The following is a 21,109-nucleotide window of genomic DNA, read 5'->3' on the forward strand; positions in this document are numbered from 1 at the left end:
TTCTATTACAGTGGTACCTCGGGTTACATACGTTTCAGGTTACATACGCTTCAGGTTACAGACTCCACTAACCCAGAAATAGTGCTTCAGGTTAAGAACTTTGCGTCAGGATGAGAACAGAAATCGTGCTCTTGTGGCGCGGCAGCAGCAGGAGGCCCCATTGGCTAAAGTGGTGCTTCAGGTTAAGAACAGTTTCAGGTTCAGAACGGACCTCCAGAATGAATTAAGTACTTAACCCGAGGTACCACTGTATTCTTAAACAGAGAAAAAAAATGTTTAGAATCTGGCTGGAAAGGCAGGTATGTGCTGGACTGATGATCTGTAAGTAGAATAACATTCTCTTTTCCTATCTCCCATGGATGTGGGAATTATGCCTCACCTGGTGAAAGCTTCTGTGCCACACCATTCTGTTGTCCTCAAGGGTGAATGGCTGGTCAGGTGTAGCCTCCACACCAACCCTTCCAACTTTGACTCTCATGAAGGAGTTATTTGGAAAAGTGACCAGGTTGGTGATATCAAAGCCAGCTTCTACTTCCCTGTTTGCACTAAAAGATACTGTTTCCCCAGCAGAGTTGTTAAAGGAGACACTCCTAAGAAAGGGGTGGAGCTGCATTGAAAGAAAAAGAGTAACCTTGAAGTAATGCAAATATCTCTCCTTTCTCACATTCAGGATGCCTCCAGACTGTCAACACAGGGAGGTAGTGCCATGCAAATATAATCTGTTTTCAGAGAAATGGTTTGTAGGGCGAGCATGCACACATTGAGCCAATGATCTCCATTGTTTCCTATGGGGAAAATCCCAAGGCATGACTGACCATGCTTGGATATCTACACACACACACACACACACACACACACACACACACTGCCTAACTAGCCTCATATAACCTTCATTCTTGTGTCTAACAAATACATAAAGGGTTTAATGTCGTAGAATAAGGTGTTCTGACAGACCTGGCCTATGTCCATTCCCCTTACCTTGGGAAGAAATGGGCAACAAAGCCTATTGATCTGCTCAGTCTATATGTGAATTTCGTGCATGGGGAGTTCTGAACTGCTCCCTATAGCCACATGGAATCAAGAAGCCTGTTTTTCATATAAGAATGGAATCTGAAACTACCATTTTCTATACCAATTATAAGTTTAGGAACTTTTACCATTTTGTCTTCTACTTCTGCAACATTTTTATGAGTGTTGTGTTCCAAAAAACTTTTGAACTTTAAAGAGTTTTGTAAGTAAACCACATCACGACCTGCTAAGCATGTGATCTATTTTTGTGCTAGCAAAATGGCATCTTCTGGAATTCTCTGGAAAGGGCATATTTTAAGGTTTTACATCATGTATTTCCATGCTTCTGTTTGCTGCATGTTTTCCCATACACACAAAGGAAGTTGCTCACAAAACAACTGGAGAGTGCAGGATTGTGTCCTCCTGCTTAACGCTGTAAGCAGAACAGTCTGATTCTTCACTGAGCTGGTCCTGAATGAAAAGCTTCTCCGCACACAAATGGAGAATGTGGAGATTAAAATTTTTCAGGGTACTATTTTGCATATCACTGCCTATGTCAAATAAATTATATCTCATAATAGGAATTACCTGCCAAGGCCGAAACTCCTGCATCTCTCCTTCCACCATTCTCCTATATTTGGCTCCAGGCAGGAACATGGCATGTAGAGCATGTGCTATGGCATAGACAGCAGTATAGAGACTGTAGCTGTGGCCAGACATTGTCATCTCAAAAGCAGATGAAGGGAGATCTTCCAGCTTCTCCTCTCCAGTGCAGGTTCCACTGGCCTGCTCCTCTGTATTGGAGTTTGGAAATAAACAGAGAAATACCTGTGCCCAGAACTGCTTGACAAAGCCATTTCCATTTTCCTCAAAAGGATTTTGTGCCTGAAGAAAGGCTTTGAATCCTTGTACCACATTTGAATGAACTGAAAAGGAGAGGGAACCCTGGGAAGTTTGCATATCAAGGCTCATTCGCAAGGGCGGTGCTGTGAAATCCAGTTGTGCCGTCAAAATCCACACTTTGCCATCAGATGTCTTAGTCACATTTTCCATTTCACCTAGTACTATCATTGTCTGCAAGGCAAGTATGGACTTTGTTCCTCCATAGACAACCACCACCTTGGCTTTACTTTCCATAATAGCTTGATAAATTTGGATCCAGCGGGGAAACATGTCATAATACTCAGCCAAATATGCCATGTTCAGCGTTGTCTCTGAGAAAGCCAAGCAAATGCCTTTCTCGGAGAGCAGAGTTTTCAGCGTCTGAATAAATCTCTCTCCACCTTCACTTTCTCTAGCAAGCAATCCAACCCACGTCCAGCCAAAGTGCAGAAGTAACTCAACAATCCCAGTGTACTGATGGGCTTCATTGGGCACCATCTTGTAGAAGGAAGTGGATTGGCTTTGACCACCATCCTCTGGCGAAAAGGAGCCATAAGTGAGCTAAAAGGAAATAAAGGAGCATCATCTATAATTGCAGAAGGACTGGGCATGTGCACCCAGGACCTGCCCATCCAAGAGGCAAAATGAGCCAGTTGCCTTAAGAAGGCAGGTTCCACAAAGCTGGGAGGAGTGGCAGATTGCACCCTGTGTTTCTCAGCTTCCACCTCCTTCTCTGCCATTCCTCCATGCCCAGTTTCCTGAACTCCTGCTTTCCTCTCCAACATCCGCCTTCTCTTTCTACACTTTTCCCTCTATGCTTCCTGTGTTGCTTCTTTCCTCTCCCCTGTATTTTCCACTTTGCTTCACCACAGCATTTCAGCTCCTGATTTCATGGCATCTTCCCTTCCCTTCCCTTCCCTTCATCTCTCAAGCCACTAACACACAGAATCCCCATCAAGTGCCACAATGTGTGGGCAGATGACTCCTGATAGGCAGGCTTCCAGCTTTGCAAGAGAGCAGCTTTTGACTCCAACTGGTAGGCCATGTAGCAAAGGTGAGAGGGTGTCAGTTGGCAGAATGGAATTGGGATACATGTTTTTAGGTGTGTATGGACAAGGAAGTGGGGTGAGATGAGAACTTTTCTATCATCACCTTACCTTGTGAAGGGCAAGAACACTCTTCTTCGTCTCTCACAACTATTTCTATATTATACAAATCCTTTCTTGATAAAAGACAGCATGGTGGATGTGTGAAATACCCTACGCAGCATCTTACCTGGGGAATCTTGTAGATGCCCAAGATGTTTGCCAGGTAGACGGAGATATCCAAGTCCAGTCCCCCAATAACTGCCGCCAGGTGTTTCCGGATGCTGCACTTGTAGTTTGGGAGAAGGGTGGAGAGAAGGTTCAGAGCAGCCCAGTAGGTCATCCTTTCATCGAAGTAACTGTCATAGATGTGGAATCCCAGTGTAATATTAGGCAAGATCTTAGGGTTCTCATTGATCTCCTTGATAGCAAATACCAAGGCCAGAATATGCTGGTAGTTCTTTGGCACAATACTGCAACAAGAATTTTATGCTGTATCATTGAGAGATATATTATGCATGTTGTTCAGGGGGCTCTTGATAATTTTGCCCTAATATACACATATCTGCAGAACAATTTCAAGTAAAAGAGTAGAATTTTAACTTAATGTAGGGCTCATTTAGACTTTCCCACTCCTGCCATTTTCCTCCAGGAAAATCTGATCTTTACCGCTGAACTACAACTCACACCTCGCTCATAACGTCTCCCAACTGACAGTTAACTGACATTTATTCACAGATCACTACCTTCAGCTGAATACAGTCAGAATGTATCTAATCCATGCCCTGTCTATAACTGTTAAAGACAATCATCCAGCCTGACTTGGATGAGAACATCAGGGGTTATTCAAGCATCACCTCAAAGGAGAGGTGAGCCTTGTGTAAGACACTTCAAACGAGAGTTACTGTGGTGAAGATTAAGAACAGAGAAGGGCTTTCCATCTTAAACTAGGGAGGTTCAATCTTTGAGTCCTCCTCTTGTTAAACTCCTTGGAAGAGATTTGGTGGAATGTGGGGAGGAGAGAATACATCAACAAGACCAGGCTCTCTCATCTCACTGACACATTCAGATCTGCATTTCCCTTCAGTGGAAGTAAATCTCACTGAAATCAGGGGAACCAGCTTCTGAGGAGGCCTGCTTAGAGCTGGGGGATATTTCAGTATCATCTGATTATTTGACATTTGATGTCTTTACTGTGTATTAAGACGCTGATGGATAGTTAGCCTTTCTTTGAAGTCTTCTTTGTCAAAAACAGCAAAGAGATGAGAAGCAAGTCCACCAACAATAAGATGACCAGGTTGGTAGTATTCATGTGGAATTCTGGACAGATCATTGATGGTGCAACTTATGGTCTGATTGCACATCAAATGTGGCAGATGTAAGAGAAGGGGCAGAATAAACAGCAGCATATTGAAGCACATATTCTTTCCCATCAAACATCCTTATTTACATCCAGCACACAAACCTTGCTTCACAACCAATCTCAATACAATATTCTGCCTGGTCACCAAAGACACTTCTCTAAATATTCACAGATTAAAATCCTATTTTATAACTTGATTAAGAGAAATGTGAAAATCCTTCCTCTTTCTCTGTCCTCTCCCTTGCAAAGAATGGCAGGAAGAGGTTATAAGACCCATGTTTTGACATTGGTTAGTATTCTCTGGAAATCTACTGAGACATTATCCAAGGGAGACACAAACATGCTGAGAGTGATAATTATAGGTGACATAATAACAAGCTCTCTTTACATCAGGAACATCAGAAAATGCCCAATAATAATAATAATAACAACCCTGTTTCTGATGGTTCATTCAAAGTTCTTTCAGACTGTTTATGGGACAACAAAAGGGCATGCAGACTTAAGAGCCATGAGGAAGAGAAAAACAGTGGGCCAGGCTCTTGTCAGTGTTGACCAGTGCAAATGATGCATCTGACCTAAAGTTTCCCACCTGAGCACCACTTCATTAGTTTGCTGACAATAATACCGAGACGAAAGAATGGTGAAAAGGACAACTATTTGTGTTCCTGACAGAAATAACAACAACAACAACAACAACAATAATAATAATTTATTATTTATACCCCGCCCATCTGGCTGGGTTTCCCCAGCCACTCTGGGTGGCTTCCAACAGAATATTAAAATACAATAATCTATTAAACATTAAAAGCTTCCCTAAACAGGGCTACCTTCAGATGTCTTCTAAAAGTCTGGTAGTTGTTTTTCTCTTTGTCATCTGGTGGGAGGGCATTCCACAGGGCGGGTACCACTACCAAGAAGGCTCTCTGCCTGGTTCCCTGTAGCTTTGCTTCTCACACTGATGGAACCTCCAGAAGGCCCTCAGAGCTGGACCTCAGTGTCCGGGCAGAATGATGGGAGTGGAGACGCTTCTTCAGGTATATTGGAAGGATGCCATTTAAGATTTTAAGGTCAGCACCAACACTTTGAATTGTGGTCAGAAACGTACTGGGAGCCAGTTTAGGTCTTTCAAGAACGGTGTTATGTGGTCTCGGCGGCCGCTCCCAGTCACCAGTCTAGCTGCTGCATTCTGGATTAGTTGTAGTTTCCAGGTCACCATAAATTCATGGGGAAGAGGACAGAACCCTGAGGCACCCCACAAGTGTGACCCCAGGGGTCTGAACACTCACCTCACCCATCACTTTCTGAACATATCCCAGGAGGAAGGAGCGGAACCACTGTATAACAGTGCCCCCAGCTCCCAGCCCCTCTAGATGGTCCAGAGGGATGTTATGGTTGATGGTGTCAAAAGCCACTGAGAGATCCAGCAGAACTAGGAAACAGCTCTCACCTTTGTCCCTAGCCCACTGAAGATCATTGACCAGTGCGCCCAAGGCAGTTTCAGTCCCATGATGAGGCTTGAATCCCAACTGGAAGGGATCCAAATGGTCCGCTTCTTCCAGGCGTGCCTGGAGTTGTTCAGCAACCCCTCGCTCAATCACCTTGCCCAAGAATGGAAGATTTGAGACTGCGCGATAGTTGACCATATTGGCCAGGTCTAAATACGTTTTTTTTAAGAAGCGGTTTAATGACAGCCAATGCTTTGAAGGAAAATGTAATGAAAATGATATACAGATGGTACATGACCCCAGTTAAACTTGCCAAAATATACCATTTGTCTGATAATAAATGTTGGAAATGTAAAGAAAATGAAGGAACATTCTTTCACCTCTGGTGGACCTGCCCTAAAGTGAAGGCCTTCTGGGAAATGATATATAATGAGTTGAAAAAGGTATTTAAGTATACCTTCACTAAGAAACCAGAGGCCTTCCTTCTGGGTATTGTCAGCCAGAAGGTGTCAAAGAAGGACAGAACATTCTTTATGTATGCAACAACAGCAGCAAGGATACTTATCGCTAAGAACTGGAAAACTCAAGATCTACCCACACTGGAAGAATGGCAGATGCAACTGATGGACTATATGCAACTGGCGGAGATGACTGGCAGAATTCGAGACCTGGGAGAAGAAAGGATCGAAGAAGATTGGAAGAAATTTAAGATTTACCTGCAGAAACATTGTGATTTAGTGGAATGTTAAAAAGGATGCTTGGTCACAAATAATTGGCCATCACTAAACTGGATTGGAATTTGATGATATGTGAGATTAAGAGAAACAAAATTTGTTGGAGAACTGTTATATTATATTTAAATGAGTGGTTACAAAATTGCAAATAAGATGATAATTTGCTTGGAAAAAATTATTAACGATGTAAGTGGGAGCGGGAGACGTGAGGAAGTCTAAAGAAGTTATGAAATTTTGTTAAAACAAAGCAATGCTGTTTATCATTTTTGTATTTCTTTTATTAAAAACCCCAATAAATATTTTTTTAAAAAAAATGACAGCCTTTTTCAGCGGGTCTGGGAAGGCTCCCTCACAGAGAGAAGCATTCACCATCCCGCAAAGCCCATCACCCAGCCCTTCCCGCCTAGCTTTTATAAGCCAAGACGGGCAAGAAGACAGGTAGTCGGTTTCACTCATCTAAACAGCCTGTCCACATCCTTGGAGGAAAAGCACCTCACAACTGGTTGGTGGGAGTGTATAGAAGTAATAAATAAAAAGTAGTGTGTGGTGGTATTATATTTACTAATAAAATGGAGCTTAATTTCACTCATGTTCAAAATGCTTTTACTCCAAAATATTCATTCAGAAGCATTCTGCCCTTCGTATTACAATAAACCCATTAAAAATACCAAAATCGTTATTCATTGAATTTTAAGTTTAAAACCCCTACACCAGAAACGGTCTAGCATATATTGCCCATGACCACAGGCATCCCCCACTGCACATGAATAATAACTAAATAATTTAATTAATACTCAGTTATGGAAGGAGAGCATTGGAGAGTTCCCATGGCTTGTGAGGGCAGAGACTGGAGGTGCAGCAGGGGGTTGTTTACGCTACTCAGCCCCCACCCTCACCTGACAGCTAATGTGCATAGTAGAGCAGCAGAAGCAGCAACTTTTCCACACACCCCCAGTCAGCCCCCAGAATTCCAGACGTGGGTATTTTAGGTGCAGTATTTTTTATCCGGAATGGAGAGAGAACAGTAGAGAAGACATTCAAAGGGTTTTAGATGGTGCTCCCCACTTCTCCAATCTTCATTTATGAATGTGGGCCAGTTGAACATAACCCCCAAGTAAGTGGCACTCACTGTACTGAAATCTCTGAGACTGGATAATCATGACAGTAGCAACTCTACAGAAACTTTAATGAGAGGAAAAAACTTAGAAAGGAATAAGACTTTTAAATAATAATAATAATAATAATAATAATAATAATAATAATAATGCCTCTCAATGTATTATTTTTCTGTTCAGTTTCTAATCAATTACCCTCTGAGGTTCTAGTCAGGTCTCAATATTTTATGGTACTGGTGGCAGTTTTTTGGTTTCCAAATAATGCTTAATGTTAAAACAAGATAAGGGGCTCCTGTTTCAGAGAGACCATATTTTGGTTTTAAAAGAAATTGCACATAACAATTGTAACATGTAAAATATAACACAATTTAATGGTGTGGATAAAGAGAGATTACATTGCTCATATTTTGGTAGGAAAACCCCCATAAAGATGAAAAGATAATTCATTATTTTCTCTTTATTAACTGCTCCTTGCTGTTCAGTTCAGGCCTCAACACAATGATGTAGCATTTGGGGGCAAAGATGGAGCCCAGTATCCCAGCACTGGAGGCCAAGATGGAGAAGATCTCCACAGCCACCATGTATTTCCCCTTGGTGCTCAGGTACACGGGAACAAAGGAGACCCAAACACTACAAAACAAGAACATGCTAAAGGTGATGAATTTGGCCTCGTTGAAGCTCTCAGGCAGTTTCCTGGCAAAAAAGGCCACAACAAAGCTGAGAATGGCCAAAAAGCCCATGTAGCCCAGGACACAGTAAAACAGGGCAACTGACCCTTCGTTGCAGCCTAGAATGATTTCCCTCATCACAGAGTTCATGTCAGAATCAGGAAATGGGGGAAAGATTCCTAACCACACACTGCAAATGCCTGCTTGGATAAGGGAACAAGAAATCACAATAGCGCTTGCCAGTCTTTTTCCCACCCACTTCCTCATTCTGGATCCTGGTTTGGTGGCCACAAAGGCCAGAACCACCGTGATCGTTTTGGCCAGAACACAAGAAACGGTCACTGTGAAAACAAGGCCAAAAGCCATTTGTCGGAGCAGGCAGCTCACTCTTTCTGGAGGGCTGAGGAAGATCAATGGGCAGAGAAAGCAGAGCAGGAGGGAAGTGAGGAGAGTGTAGGTGAGGTCCCGATTGTTTGCTCTGACAATGGGTGTGTCCTGATGTTTAATGAAGATGGCAAGGACCACCACTGTGAGGAGAGAGAGAGAAAGAGCCAACAATGCTAAGCTCATCCCCAGAGGCTCTTTAAAAAACAGGAAGCTGATGGTCTTTGGAACGCATTGTGATTGGTTTCTGTGTGGATAGTGGCCCTTTGGGCATGCAACACAGTCAACCATGTCTGGAAAGAAAATAATACATTCAGATTTGGGATGTGTTGCAGAGCAACTGCTAACGCTGCCAGTATGGAACTGATAATGCTAAATTAGAGGTATCACAAATATTTTCAGAGTAACCTGATTGAAAGTCATGCATGAGAACCCCACCTCAGAACATAGCTGTCAACTTTTCCCTTTTTTGAAGGGAAATTCCCTTATTCCGAATAGGATTCCTCGCAAGAAAAGGGAAAAGTTGACAGCTATGCCTCAGAACTTTGTGTTGGGTTATGTGCATAGCCTTCCCTTATTTTGCGGGAACCTTCCCTTATTTTGCGGGAAATTCCCTTATTCCAGCACCGCTTCCCGCTGCTTCCCGCTGCTATCCCGGATTGTTAGATATCCCGTAGACTGTTCCTGGGACAGGTGAGGCTGCTGATCCGTTATTTTTGAGGCTGCTGATCCCTTATTTTCAAATGTGAAAGTTGACAGCTATGGTTATGTGGGGTGTCCTGTAATGGCTTGCTAACTCCACAGAAACACATTGTTATTGCTCAAAACAGGTACAGTCCATGACCATTTTCCACAGGGGTTCCATTCTCAGCCCATTCCACCAGCACGCCCTATGCTGAACCCATTCCAACTTCCTCAGGTGCACGGTCACTAATCAATCAGACGCATGTTTATTTGTTATTGCCTGAATTAAGGAAGGTGTCTCATACTAAGTCATATCAATGGTGCATTTAATTCAGAATTGCCTGCTGCATTTTAACCTGTGACAAAGATTACATCATGGGTGACAAACCCATTCTTTTTAGGAGTGGGTCCCTATAGGTATGGAGGAGAAATTTGGTTTTTATTCCACTTGAATGAGAACGATATCTAAATTGCACTCCTTGAATCATTATATATCCTGTGTCTCTTACCCTTTTCGGATGAAATCTTGCCTTGAGGACATGGAGCACAACCATAGCAGCAGAATGGCTCCCCCTCCTTCTTCTCCTTCCTGGAACCAGGAGGGCAATTTGGGTTACACACCGAAAGGGGTGGACCCTGCTCATTTAAAGAAACAGATAAACTGTTTAGCACAAAGAAATAAGTAGCACTTTTGGTTTCTTTTTTTTTCCAGCTGGCAGTAGGAAGACACCAAACTACATGTTCAAAACACAGTGCCAGGCTACTCATTTGGCTCTTCATGGTTCAACAACTTTCAGGGTGTTGCCTTATTAGACTTTACCGATTGGTTGGGTGAGCATTGCTCCCAGAGAGGGAGGAAAGTGTCAAAAGACACCGAGGTTGCTTCAGAGGAAGAGTTCTTTATTTCTGCTCTCTGGAGCAGCAGAAAGGCACTTGCGTGGTCAGTTCACAGCAAGAGCACTTAAAGAGCGGTTACACACAGCTTATATACCCTTTCTGGTCCCCTTGCCCCCCTCCCCAGGAATCCAGCCACGTCAGCTTATACACGTAAGTTGAAATCCATGATCACAAACAGATGTTCCTGTTCCTGTACTCTTGACCATAAAAGGATGTTCCTATTCCTGTATTCCTTATCTTGGGGTAAGAAGGTCACTAACTCTAAGAGCACTCCTGGTGCCATCTCCGAGTGCGGGGGTGTCTTGCAAGCTCTGTGCGTCAGTGTGTCAGGATATTTACAACCCACAAAATAAGATAAGCCCCAGCTCTGCCATCCTGTCTCCACTTTGGAACCCTAGTATAATTGAAAAGTGTGGTAGCTTGGGTGTGATTCACCTCCCCCCCAATTAAGTCTAAGAAATGCATTAGAGGAATGTTTTCGGCTGGTGCCTAAAGATACAAAGGGAGGTGCCTGGCAAGCCATCTTGGGGAGAGGTAATTCTTCCCCAATCTAATAAGCCCCCTTCCTCATTCTACACTTGGTGACAAAGAACAGCTACCCACAAACTTCCACAGCCCCTACTTCCTTCTCAACCAACAGCATTTCAACTGCAAACAGCAAATCCCTTCTTCTTCCCAAGAGACTCGTGAAATACACTGGGATGGCCAATTCTGCACTAGTTGGGCATTGATCTGAGCCAGCAAGATCTTATGTTGTGATTCCTGCATCGCGGACCACATGACTTCCAACTCCAAGATTCTATGATTCTTACACAGTGTAGAGAAAAAGTGTTTAGAATCTGGCTGGAAAGGCAGGTACCGTATTTTCCCCTCTATAACACACAGATTTTTTCTCCTAAAAAGGAAGGGGAAATGTCTGTGCGTGTTATAGAGCGAATGTGTGGTCCCTGGAGCCAAATGGCAAAAAAAACAGGCAAAAATCAAATCGCGCGTCTCAGAGAAGGGAAACCTGAAAAGAGGAAGCGGCTGCTTTCCTGCATTCTGCCTCAGGGTCTTACTGCCCACCCTCCTCTGTTTCTTTGCTGTGTTTGCTCAAACGGAACAAAGAGCAGGGAAAGCCCCTCCCCTCCAGGCAAGCAGAGGGGAAAGCACAGTGTCGTGCTGCTGTAAACATGCAGGAGGGAGAGAGAGAGCGCGCGCGTGAGCTGGCTGGCTTGGGTGGGTAAGTGAGGGAAAACTTTTGCCTTCCTTTCCTCCCTCCCGTTATACCCCTCTCCTGCATTCTTAGCCAGCTGCTTCTCTGCACACCCCTCTCGTGCTCCTTGTCTGTTCTGTGTTTTTCCTTCCCTCCCCACTTAAAATGTGGTTAAAAAGCATGGATCCACATGGATCCTCAGGATCTTTGCATTGGGTCACCCCAAATTCACCATCAGATCACATAGCATGTCCATGGCTACAGCCTGCCCCCCAAAAATCACGCACCCACTGTTGCCTGGGGCTGCAATGGTGCAAAAACATGGTTAAAAAGCATGGATCTACATGGATCCTCAGGATCTTTGCATTGGGTCACCCCAAATTCACCATCAGATCACATAGCATGTCCATGGATACAGCCTGCCCCCCAAAAATCACGCACCCACTGTTGCCTGGGGCTGCAATGGTGCAAAAACGTGGTTACAAAACATGGATCCACATGGATCCTCAGGATCTTTGCATTGGGTCACCCCAAATTCACCATCAGAGCACATAGCATGTCCATGGCTACAGCCTGCCCCCCAAAAATCACACACCCACTGTTGCCTGGGGCTGCAATGGTGCAAAAACGTGGTTACAAAGCATGGATCCACAGGGATTCTCAGGATTTTTGCATTGGGTCACCCCAAATTCACCATCAGATAACATGTCTGTGGCCACAGCATGAAGCACAAAAACGATACATCCACTGTTTCATTCAGAATGTTTTTTCCCTTGTTTTCCTCCTCTAAAAACGATGTGCGTCTTATGGTCAGGTGCGTGTTATAGACCGTGTTATAGACCGAAAAATACGGTATGTGCTGGACTGATGATCTGTAAGTAGAATATCATTCCCTTTTCCTCTCTCTCATAGCTGTAGGAATTATGCCTCACCTGGTGAAAGCTTCTGTGCCACACCATTCTGTTGTCCTCAAGGGTGAATGGCTGGTCAGGTGTAGCCTCCACACCAACCCTTCCAACTTTGACTCTCATGAAGGAGTTATTTGGAAAAGTGACCATGTTGGTAATATCAAAGCCAGCTTCTACTTCCCTGTTCGCACTAAAAGATACCGTTTCCCCAGCAGAGTTGTTAAAGGAGACACTCCTAAGAAAGGGGTGGAGCTGCATTGAAAGAAAAAGAGTAACTTTGAAGTAATGCAAATCTCTCTCCTTTCTCACATTCAGGATGCCTCCAGACTGTCAAAACAGGGAGGTAGTGCCATGCAAATATAATCAATTTTCTGAGAACTGGTTTGTGGGGCGAGCATTCACACATTGAGCCAATGGTCTCCATTGTTTCCTATGGGGAAAATCCCAAGGAATGACTGACCATGCTTGGATATCTACACACACACACACACACACACACACTGCCTAACTAGCCTCATATAACCTTCATTCTTGTGTCTAACAAATATATAAAGGGTTTAATGTCGTTTGAAAAAGGTGTTCTGACAGACTTGGCCTATGTCCCAGCCCCTTACCTTGAGAATAAATGGGCAACAAAGCCATTTGTTCTGCTCACTCTATATGTGAATTTCGTGCATGGGAGTTCTGAACTGCTCCCTATAGCTGCATGGAATTAAGAAGCCTGTTTTTCATATAAGAATGTAATCTGAAACTAACATTTTCTATACCAATAAAAAGTTTAGGAACTTTTACCATTTTGTCTTCTACTTCTGCAACATTTTTATGAGTGCTGTGTTCCAAAAAACCTTTGAACTTAGAAGAGTTTTGTAAGTAAACCACATTATGACCTGCTAAGCATGTGAACTATTTTTGTGCTAGCAAAATGGCATCTTCTGGAATTCACAGGAAAGGGCATATTTTAAGGTTTTACATCCTGTATTTCCATGCTTCTGTTTGCTGCATGTTTTCCCATGCACACAAAGGAAGTTGCCCACAAAAAAACCTGAAGAGTGCAGGATTGGGTCCTCCTGCTTAACGCTGTAAGCAGAACAGTCTGATTCTTCACTGAGCTGGTCCTGAATGAACAGCTTCTCCGCACACAAATGTAGAATGTGGAGATTAAAAATTTTCAGGGCATTTTTTTGCATATCACTGCCTATGTCAAATAAATTATATCTCATAATAGGAATTACCTGCCAAGGCCGAAACTCCTGCATCTCTCCTTCCACCATTCTCCTATATTTGGCTCCAGGCAGGAACATGGCATGTAGAGCATGTGCTATGGCATAGACAGCAGTATAGAGACTGTAGCTGTGGCCAGACATTGTCATCTCAAAAGCAGACGAAGGGAGATTCTCCAGCGTCTCCTCACCAGTGCAGGTTTCACTGGCCTGCTCCTTTGTACTGGAGTATGGAAATAAACAGAGGAAGACTTGTGCCCAGAACTGCTTGACAAAGCCATTTCCATTTGCCTCAAAAGGATTTTGTGCCTGAAGAAAGGCTTTGAATCCTTGTACCGCATTTGAATGAACTGCAAAGGAGAGGGAACCCTGGAAGATTTGCATGTCCAGGCTCATTTGCTGTGAAATCCAGTTGTGCCGTCAAAATCCACACCTTGCCATCAGATGTCTCGGTCACATTTTCCATTTCACCTAGTGCTATCATTGTCTGCAATACAATCATGGACTTTGTTCCTCCATAGACAACCACCACCTTGGCTTTACTTTCCAGAATAGCTTGATAAATTTGGACCCAGTGGAAATACATGACATAGTACTCAGCCAAATATGTTGTTTTCAGGTTTGTCTCTGAGAAGGCCAAGCAAATACCTTTCTGGGAGAGCAGAGGTTTCAGCGTCTGAATAAATCTCTCTCCACTTTCTGCAGCAAGCAACCCAACCCATGTCCAACCAAAGTGCAGAAGTAACTCAACAATCCCAGTGTACTGATGGGCTTCATTGGGCACCATCCTGTAGAAGGGAGTGGATTGGCTTTGATCAGCATCCTCTGGAGCAAAGGAGCCATAAGTTACCTAGAAGGAAATAAAGGAGCATCATCTATAATTGCAGAAGGACTGGGCATGTGCATACAGAGCCTGCCCACCCAGGAGGCAAGATGAGCAAGTTGCCTCAAAAAAGCAGTTTCCAGAAAGCAGGGAGGGGTGTGTGGAATAAATAAATAAATAAATAAATAAATAAATAAATAAATAAATGCAGGAACGACCATGCCTGCCATGAGACGCTGAGGTTCTGTTTTTAAACTCTTTGCCCACAAGAGATTCGCAAAGGGCCCCTTCTGTAGAACTTCTTATCTGTGCAAAATAATGTATTACAACCTGAGTTTAATTGCTGGAGACACTTAAAAGGAGACATAGCAGCTGTGAGGAGTAAACAGGCGAGCTGAATTGGATAATCCTCCCAAAGGGGCTCCTTTCCTTGTTAAAGTTGCCATTAGATGGCTAGGAACAGCGTTATCTATGAAAGAATGTATTAGAAGCCCACACTGACCCTGGAGAGTTGATAGATGTATAGGGTCTGGGTGACTCAGAATGGCAGAGAATAGTTAAGAGAGCATTGTGCATGCTCAAAAGCTTCATGAATATTAGTAAGCATGCCCCAGGCGGAGATACAGCTTAATCGTGTGCTCCCTTAAGAGGGCATGTGTTGCAGTAAGACCTGGAATCCGATCCCCTGTGTTGTGGGTGGATTAGATTGGTCAGCCACAGCACCCAGTTGGTAGGTCCCTCGATGCTGGGTTCAGTTTGGCCAATGGGGCGCAGTCCAAACAGATCGAGGGACCTATATATGCCTATATGCACATGACCCAGAGGTTCCTCTTTGGGCGCATGCATTCGGAACACCCGCCCACCTCTTCCTACTTTAGGGCTTGTTGCACTTGACCTTGCTATGCCGCCGTGTGTCGTCTGTCGTTGGGACAGGGGCAGGTCAAGAATTTTCCCCACTTGGCTGATTGGCTGTTGTCATTTGGGTTTCGCCTGCCACGTAGCAAATTGTTACAACTTGCCATCCCTATGTGAAGGGTATTCTGTTAAAGGAATCCAGGGGCTCAAATGGTTTGGTCAACCCCTGTGAGGGGGTTGTGTCCGTGCCTGAGTCCAGGGGGACATCTGGGTGGCAGACATAGTCCATTCCTGACTTTTTGCCTATCCAGGTGTTCACCCTTGGCTGACCTATGCTGGAACCCTGGGTCAGCGCTACCTGCATGGCAGGGAGCTAGTCCAACCAGAGCCTATGCAACCACTCACTTTCTGTAATCAATAAAGCTGAGACCTAAATTTTGCCCAAAACCAAAATTTGAGTCAAGTGTGAATTTATTTAGGGGGGAGGTTTCTGGGTCTGAACACTCAATTTACATGAACATGGGATGTATGTAAATGGACATGGGATGTATGTAACAGTTGGGAGCACATATCAAGAAGAAGACATCAAGAAGGCATATCAGAAAAGTATGTAACTACAGTTTCCTGACCAATAGGATACTGCAGGAAGGAATTTTGGACTGGTTAGGACTGGGGTAGACAACCTAAGGCCCAGGGGCCGGATGTGGCCCAATCACCTTCTAAATCAGGCCCACGGACGGTCCAGAAATCAGCGTGTTTTTACATGAGTAGAATGTGTCCTTTTAATTAAAATGCATCTCTGGGTTATTTGTGGGGCATAGGAATTCGCAGGCTTCCAGCTTTGCAAGAGATCAGCTTCCATCTCCAACCAGTAGGCCATGAAGCAAAAGTGAGAGGGTGTCAGTCAGCAGCATGGAATTTCAATACATGTTTTTAGGTGTGTGTGGATAAGGAAGTGAGGTGAGATGAGCACGCTTCCATCATCACATTACCTTCTCTCCATCCCATGACACTTTTCAGTCAGTAAAAAAACAAGCTGCCAAACTCACTCAAGGGGTTGGGAGAGCAGGACTGGAGAGTGTTTTGAGGGCTACATTTTGTCCCTGAATCAGATATTCCTAATCCATACTCTAACTCAGCAGCGTTAGCAAACTGCAGTTCCACTGGGGTATCATTTTCTGGTTCACCTCAGGCAGCAAAGGGTCTTGGGCTGGCCCTTGTGCATTTCTAATGACTGTGGTGGTAAAAATAAATATGTTGGCAGGGTGGATGGGAGGGAGGGAGATATCTTCACTTCACTCTCCCCTTCTCCATGGCATTTGGTGTGCTGCTACAGCATTCTCCTGTGGAAAAAGCACTTGAGAAAAACCACATTCCTGCAGCTCTCTGGCATGTATTACAGTGGCAGACCCTCCTAGTGTCCCTATTTTCCAAGGACAGTCCCAGATTTACAGAAGTAGTCCCAGTTTCTGATTTGATCCCACAATGCCCCATTTTTCTTAGGATGTTCTTCTTTTCATCAGAAATGTTGGAGGGTATGGAGTTATCCAATCCCCGAGCCATCTGAAGACAATCCCATATAAGGAAGTTTTTTAAATGTTTAATATTTTATTATGTTTTTACATATGATGGAAGCCACTCATAATGTCTGGGCAACCCAGTAAAATGGGTGGGGTATAAACAGTAACATTATTATTATGCAATAGGATATCCCTATGGAGGGGCTGCATCATCAGCTGAACCTGAGACACCAAGCTAGATGGACGTAGCATTCACTTCTCAGACCTCCATCAGAGAGAAATGGTCAGTGTGCCTAAGAATGGGGGAGAGGAATGGCCACCTAGAGCAGACATGTTTTCATTATGCTGATAGCTTAATGTCACCTGGCAGCTTGATGCTACGCATTCTATTTAATTGTGCAAAGCACAATGGGAACACTTTTTGTGAAGGACAGGATCACCCTCCTTTGTCTCTCACAACTATTTCTCTAATATGCAAATCCTTTCTAGATAGAAAAGATCGTGATGAATGAGTGTGGAAACCCCCAAGGGTATCTTACCTGGGGAATCTTGTAGATGCCCAAGATGTTTGCCAGGTAGATGGAGGTATCCAAGTCCAGTCCCCCAATAACTGCCACCAGGTGTTTCTGGGTGTTGCACTTGTAGTTGGGTATAAGGGTAGAGGGAAGGTTCAGAGCTGCCCGGTACGTCATCCTTTCATCAAAATAATTGTCGTAGATGTGGAATCCCAGTGTAATATTAGGTAAGATCATGGGGTTCTCATTGATCTCCTTGACAGCAAATACCAAGGCCAGAATATGCTGGTAGTTCTTTGGCACAATTCTGCAATGAGAATTTTATGCTGTATCATTGCGAGATAGGCTATGCATTTTTTCCCCTAAGGGGTCTCTTTGTGATTCTTCAAACTGCAGAAGTTTGAATTTCAAATGATTTTGAAATATATTGGTTTAGATATATTTTTAAGAGTAATTTTTTTGGTAGCTTCCCATTTACAGTAAATATGAACTAAATTGAATTCCCCCAATATTGATATTTACTTGGGGGTTCATTATATACTTGACAACACTTTTTGAACATCCAAGAGATGCTCTTGCTAACACCAGCCTCTAACGCCTTTTCTCTCATACCAACTTCCCTAAGCCTCAACTCCTGTCCAGTTCACATACAGATTAGTTTAGCAGCTAGGTACAATCTGCCACTGACTGTCAAACTCCTCAGATTATATTCTTGGCTGCTTGGACAGCTGAGCTCATTTAAGAAATGTGCTAATAAGAAGTGAGCAGCATTTTAGCTTCATGTAGGGCTCATTCAGACTTCCCCAAGTCCTGCCATTTTCCTCCAGGAAAACCTGGAGGAAAAATCTGTACCGCTGAATTGGAACTTACACCTCCCTCAGAACTTCTCCCAACTGACTGTTAACTGACATTTCTTCACTGATCACTACCTTCAGCTGAATACAGTCTGAATGTTTCTAATCCAGGCCCTGTCTAGAAATATTAAACACAATCGTTAAAATAGGTGAACCATTTAACTTTATTCACCTCAGGCAGCAAAGGGTTTTGGGCTGGCCCTGTGTGTATCTCTAATGGCTGTTGTGGTAAAAACAAATACGTTGGCAGGGTGGGTGGGTGGGAGGGATGGAGAGATCTTCACTTCAGTCTCCCTTTAATAGAGGTGAACCATTAAGACCACTCACAGGACAGTTTCTGAGGTGAAAGATTAAGAACAGAGAAGGGCTTTCCATTTTAAACTAGGAAGGTTTGGTCTGTGAGTCCTCCCCTAGTTAAACTCTCCTTGGAAGAGATTTGGTGGGATGTGAGGAGGAGAGCACACATCAACAAGACCAGGCTCTCTCATCTCACTGACACATTCAGATCTGCATCTCCCTTCTTCCAAGCCAACTCTTCAGCTTTGGAAATGCCCCCTCCATCTGCCTAGATATAAATCCCACTTAAATCCCTGGAACTAGCTTCTGAGTAGGCCTGGTTAGAGCTAGGGGAGATTTCAGTATCATCTGATTATTCGACATTTGAAGTGTTTACAAGGTATTAAGAAGCTGATGGGTAGTTAGCCTTTCTTTGAAGTTTTCTTTGTCAAAAGCAGTAAGGAGGTGAGAAGCAAGTCCGCCAACAATAAGATGACCAGGTTGGTAGTATTCATGTGGAATTCTGGACACATCATGGGCAGTGCAACTTGTGGTATGTTTGCACACCAGATGTGGTAGACGAAAGAGAAGGGGCACAATAAACAGCAGCATGCTGAAGCAAATATTCTTTCTCATCAAACCGTCTTATTTCCATCCAGCACATAAATCTTGCTTCACAACCACCCTCAGTACAATATTCTGCCTTATCATGAACATCACTTCTCTATCAATTCACAGAATAAAATCCTATTTTACAACTTGAAGAAGAGAAAAGTGAAAATCCTTTCACTTCTATCTCTTGCTTAAAATGGCAAGAAGAGGTTATAATACCCATGTTTTGACATTGGTTAGTATTCTCTGGAAATCTACTGAGACATTATCCAAGGGAGACTTAGCTATGCGGAGAGTGATAATTACAGCTGTGATGATAACAAGCTCTCTTTACATCAGGAACATCAGAAAATGACCAAAAAACAAACAAACCCCTGCTTCTGATTTTTCATCCAAAGTGGTTTCTGTCTGTTTATGGGACGACAAAAGAGCATGCAGAATTAACAGCAATGAGGAAGAGAAGAACAGTGGGCTAGTCTCTTATCAATGCTGACCAGTGCGAATAATTAATCTGGCCTCCCAAAATTTCCCAAATGAAACTAGTTCATTAGTTTTCAAGAATTACCTTGAGAACAGTTGCTGTAATTTAAACTCGGTAGCAGCCTTTGAACAACCTCTGTAAAAAATTCATGCAAAAGGAAAAAGACATGGATATTTTTACATTATTACTAAACAAGTAGACAAGCTTATGCAATAGGTTTAAAATGAATGAAATATAGAAAGGACGGAAAGTCAGGCGCTTTGGATGAAAATTTATTTTTAAAGTGTTCGTATTTTATCCGATTTTTCATTATTCGGTTTACTGACAACAATGAATTTAAGTTTATGTTGTACAGATGTAAGTAAGTATAATAAAGCATAATTTAAAAGCAAAAAAAGAGTTTTGTAGGTGGTTTGCATTGGTAGAAAGGAAAAATAGGAATCAAAAAAGGAGAATGCTCTGGATTCCAAGATCCAGGTTTGGGGAACGAACATTTTGGTGAGAGATTCCCACAAACAACTATTTGTGTTCCTGACAGAAAAGCACCTGACAACTAGTCAGCGGGACACTATATAGAAGTAATAAACAAAAAGTAGTGTGTGGTGGTATTATATTTTCTAATAAAATGGGGCTTAATTTCACTCATGTTCAAAATGCATTTACTCCAAAATATTCATATAGAAGCATTCTGCCCTTGCCGATCAGAAGGTCGCTCGTGAGGGGTGAGCTCCTGTTGTTCGGTCCCTGCTCCTGCCCACCTAGCAGTTGAAAAGCGCATCAAAGTGCAAGTAGATCAATAGGTACCGCTCCGGCAGGAAGGTAAACGGTGTTTCCGTGCGCTGCTCTGGTCCACCATAAGCGGCTTAGTCATGACCACATGACTGGCCACATGACCCGGAAGCTGTCTGCAGACAAACGCAGGCTCCCTCGGCCTATAGAGCGAGATGAGCGCGCAACCCCAGAGTCGTTCATGACTGGACCAGTGAGTTTAAATAAACCTGCCAGGAACAGTCCAGCATATTGAAATAATTTAATTAATACCCAGTTATGGAGGGAGAGCGCTGGAGAGTTCTCATGGCTTGTGAGGACAGAGACTGGCGGTGCAGCAGGGGGTTGTTTACGCTACTCAGCCCCCCCACAAACACACCTGACAGCTAATGTGCATAGAAGAGCAGCAGAAGCAGCAACTTTTCCACACATCCTCCAGTCAGCCCCAGAATTCCAGATGTGGGTATTTTAGGTGCAGCATTCTTGATCTGGAATGGAGTGAGAGCAGCAGAGAAGACATTCAAAAGGATTTAGATGGTGCTCCCCACTTATCCAATCTTCATTTATGTGTGGGGGCACTTGAACATAACCCCCAAGTAAGTGGGACTCGCTGTACTGAAATCTCTGAGACTGGTTCATCATAACAATAGCAATTCTACTGAAACCTTACTGAGGGAAAAAAGCCTAGAAAGGAACTAGCCTTCTTAAAAAATGTGTATTGATTTTTCTTGTTCAGTTTCTAATCAATTATCCTCTGAGGTTATAGTCAGGTCTCAATATTTTATGGTACTCATAAAAGTTTTTTGGTTTCCAAATA

At 43.4% G+C, this 21,109-nt stretch overlaps 1 protein-coding gene and 1 long non-coding RNA gene across 2 annotated transcripts in view; one reads left to right on the top strand and one right to left on the bottom strand.

Moving 5' to 3' along the window:
• LOC309354041 (uncharacterized protein) overlaps positions 1 to 21,109 on the bottom strand; it is a 182,937-nt gene that overhangs the window by 42,486 nt on the left and 119,342 nt on the right. The window contains 8 exon segments of the mRNA XM_081883736.1: positions 380 to 607; positions 1,597 to 2,451; positions 3,166 to 3,448; positions 9,878 to 9,957; positions 12,393 to 12,620; positions 13,601 to 13,988; positions 13,990 to 14,438; positions 17,326 to 17,608. Coding sequence (XP_081739862.1) covers positions 380 to 607; positions 1,597 to 2,451; positions 3,166 to 3,448; positions 9,878 to 9,957; positions 12,393 to 12,620; positions 13,601 to 13,988; positions 13,990 to 14,438; positions 17,326 to 17,608 — 2,794 coding nt within the window.
• On the top strand, positions 3,455 to 4,395 carry LOC309354422. Its single transcript, XR_014162284.1, has 2 exons — positions 3,455 to 3,853; positions 4,181 to 4,395. It is a non-coding gene; the product is annotated as an uncharacterized lncRNA (long non-coding RNA).

The sequence above is a fragment of the Podarcis melisellensis genome, assembly GCF_964234715.1.
Source record: "Podarcis melisellensis genome assembly, chromosome: 13".
Lineage (NCBI taxonomy): Eukaryota > Metazoa > Chordata > Lepidosauria > Squamata > Lacertidae > Podarcis > Podarcis melisellensis.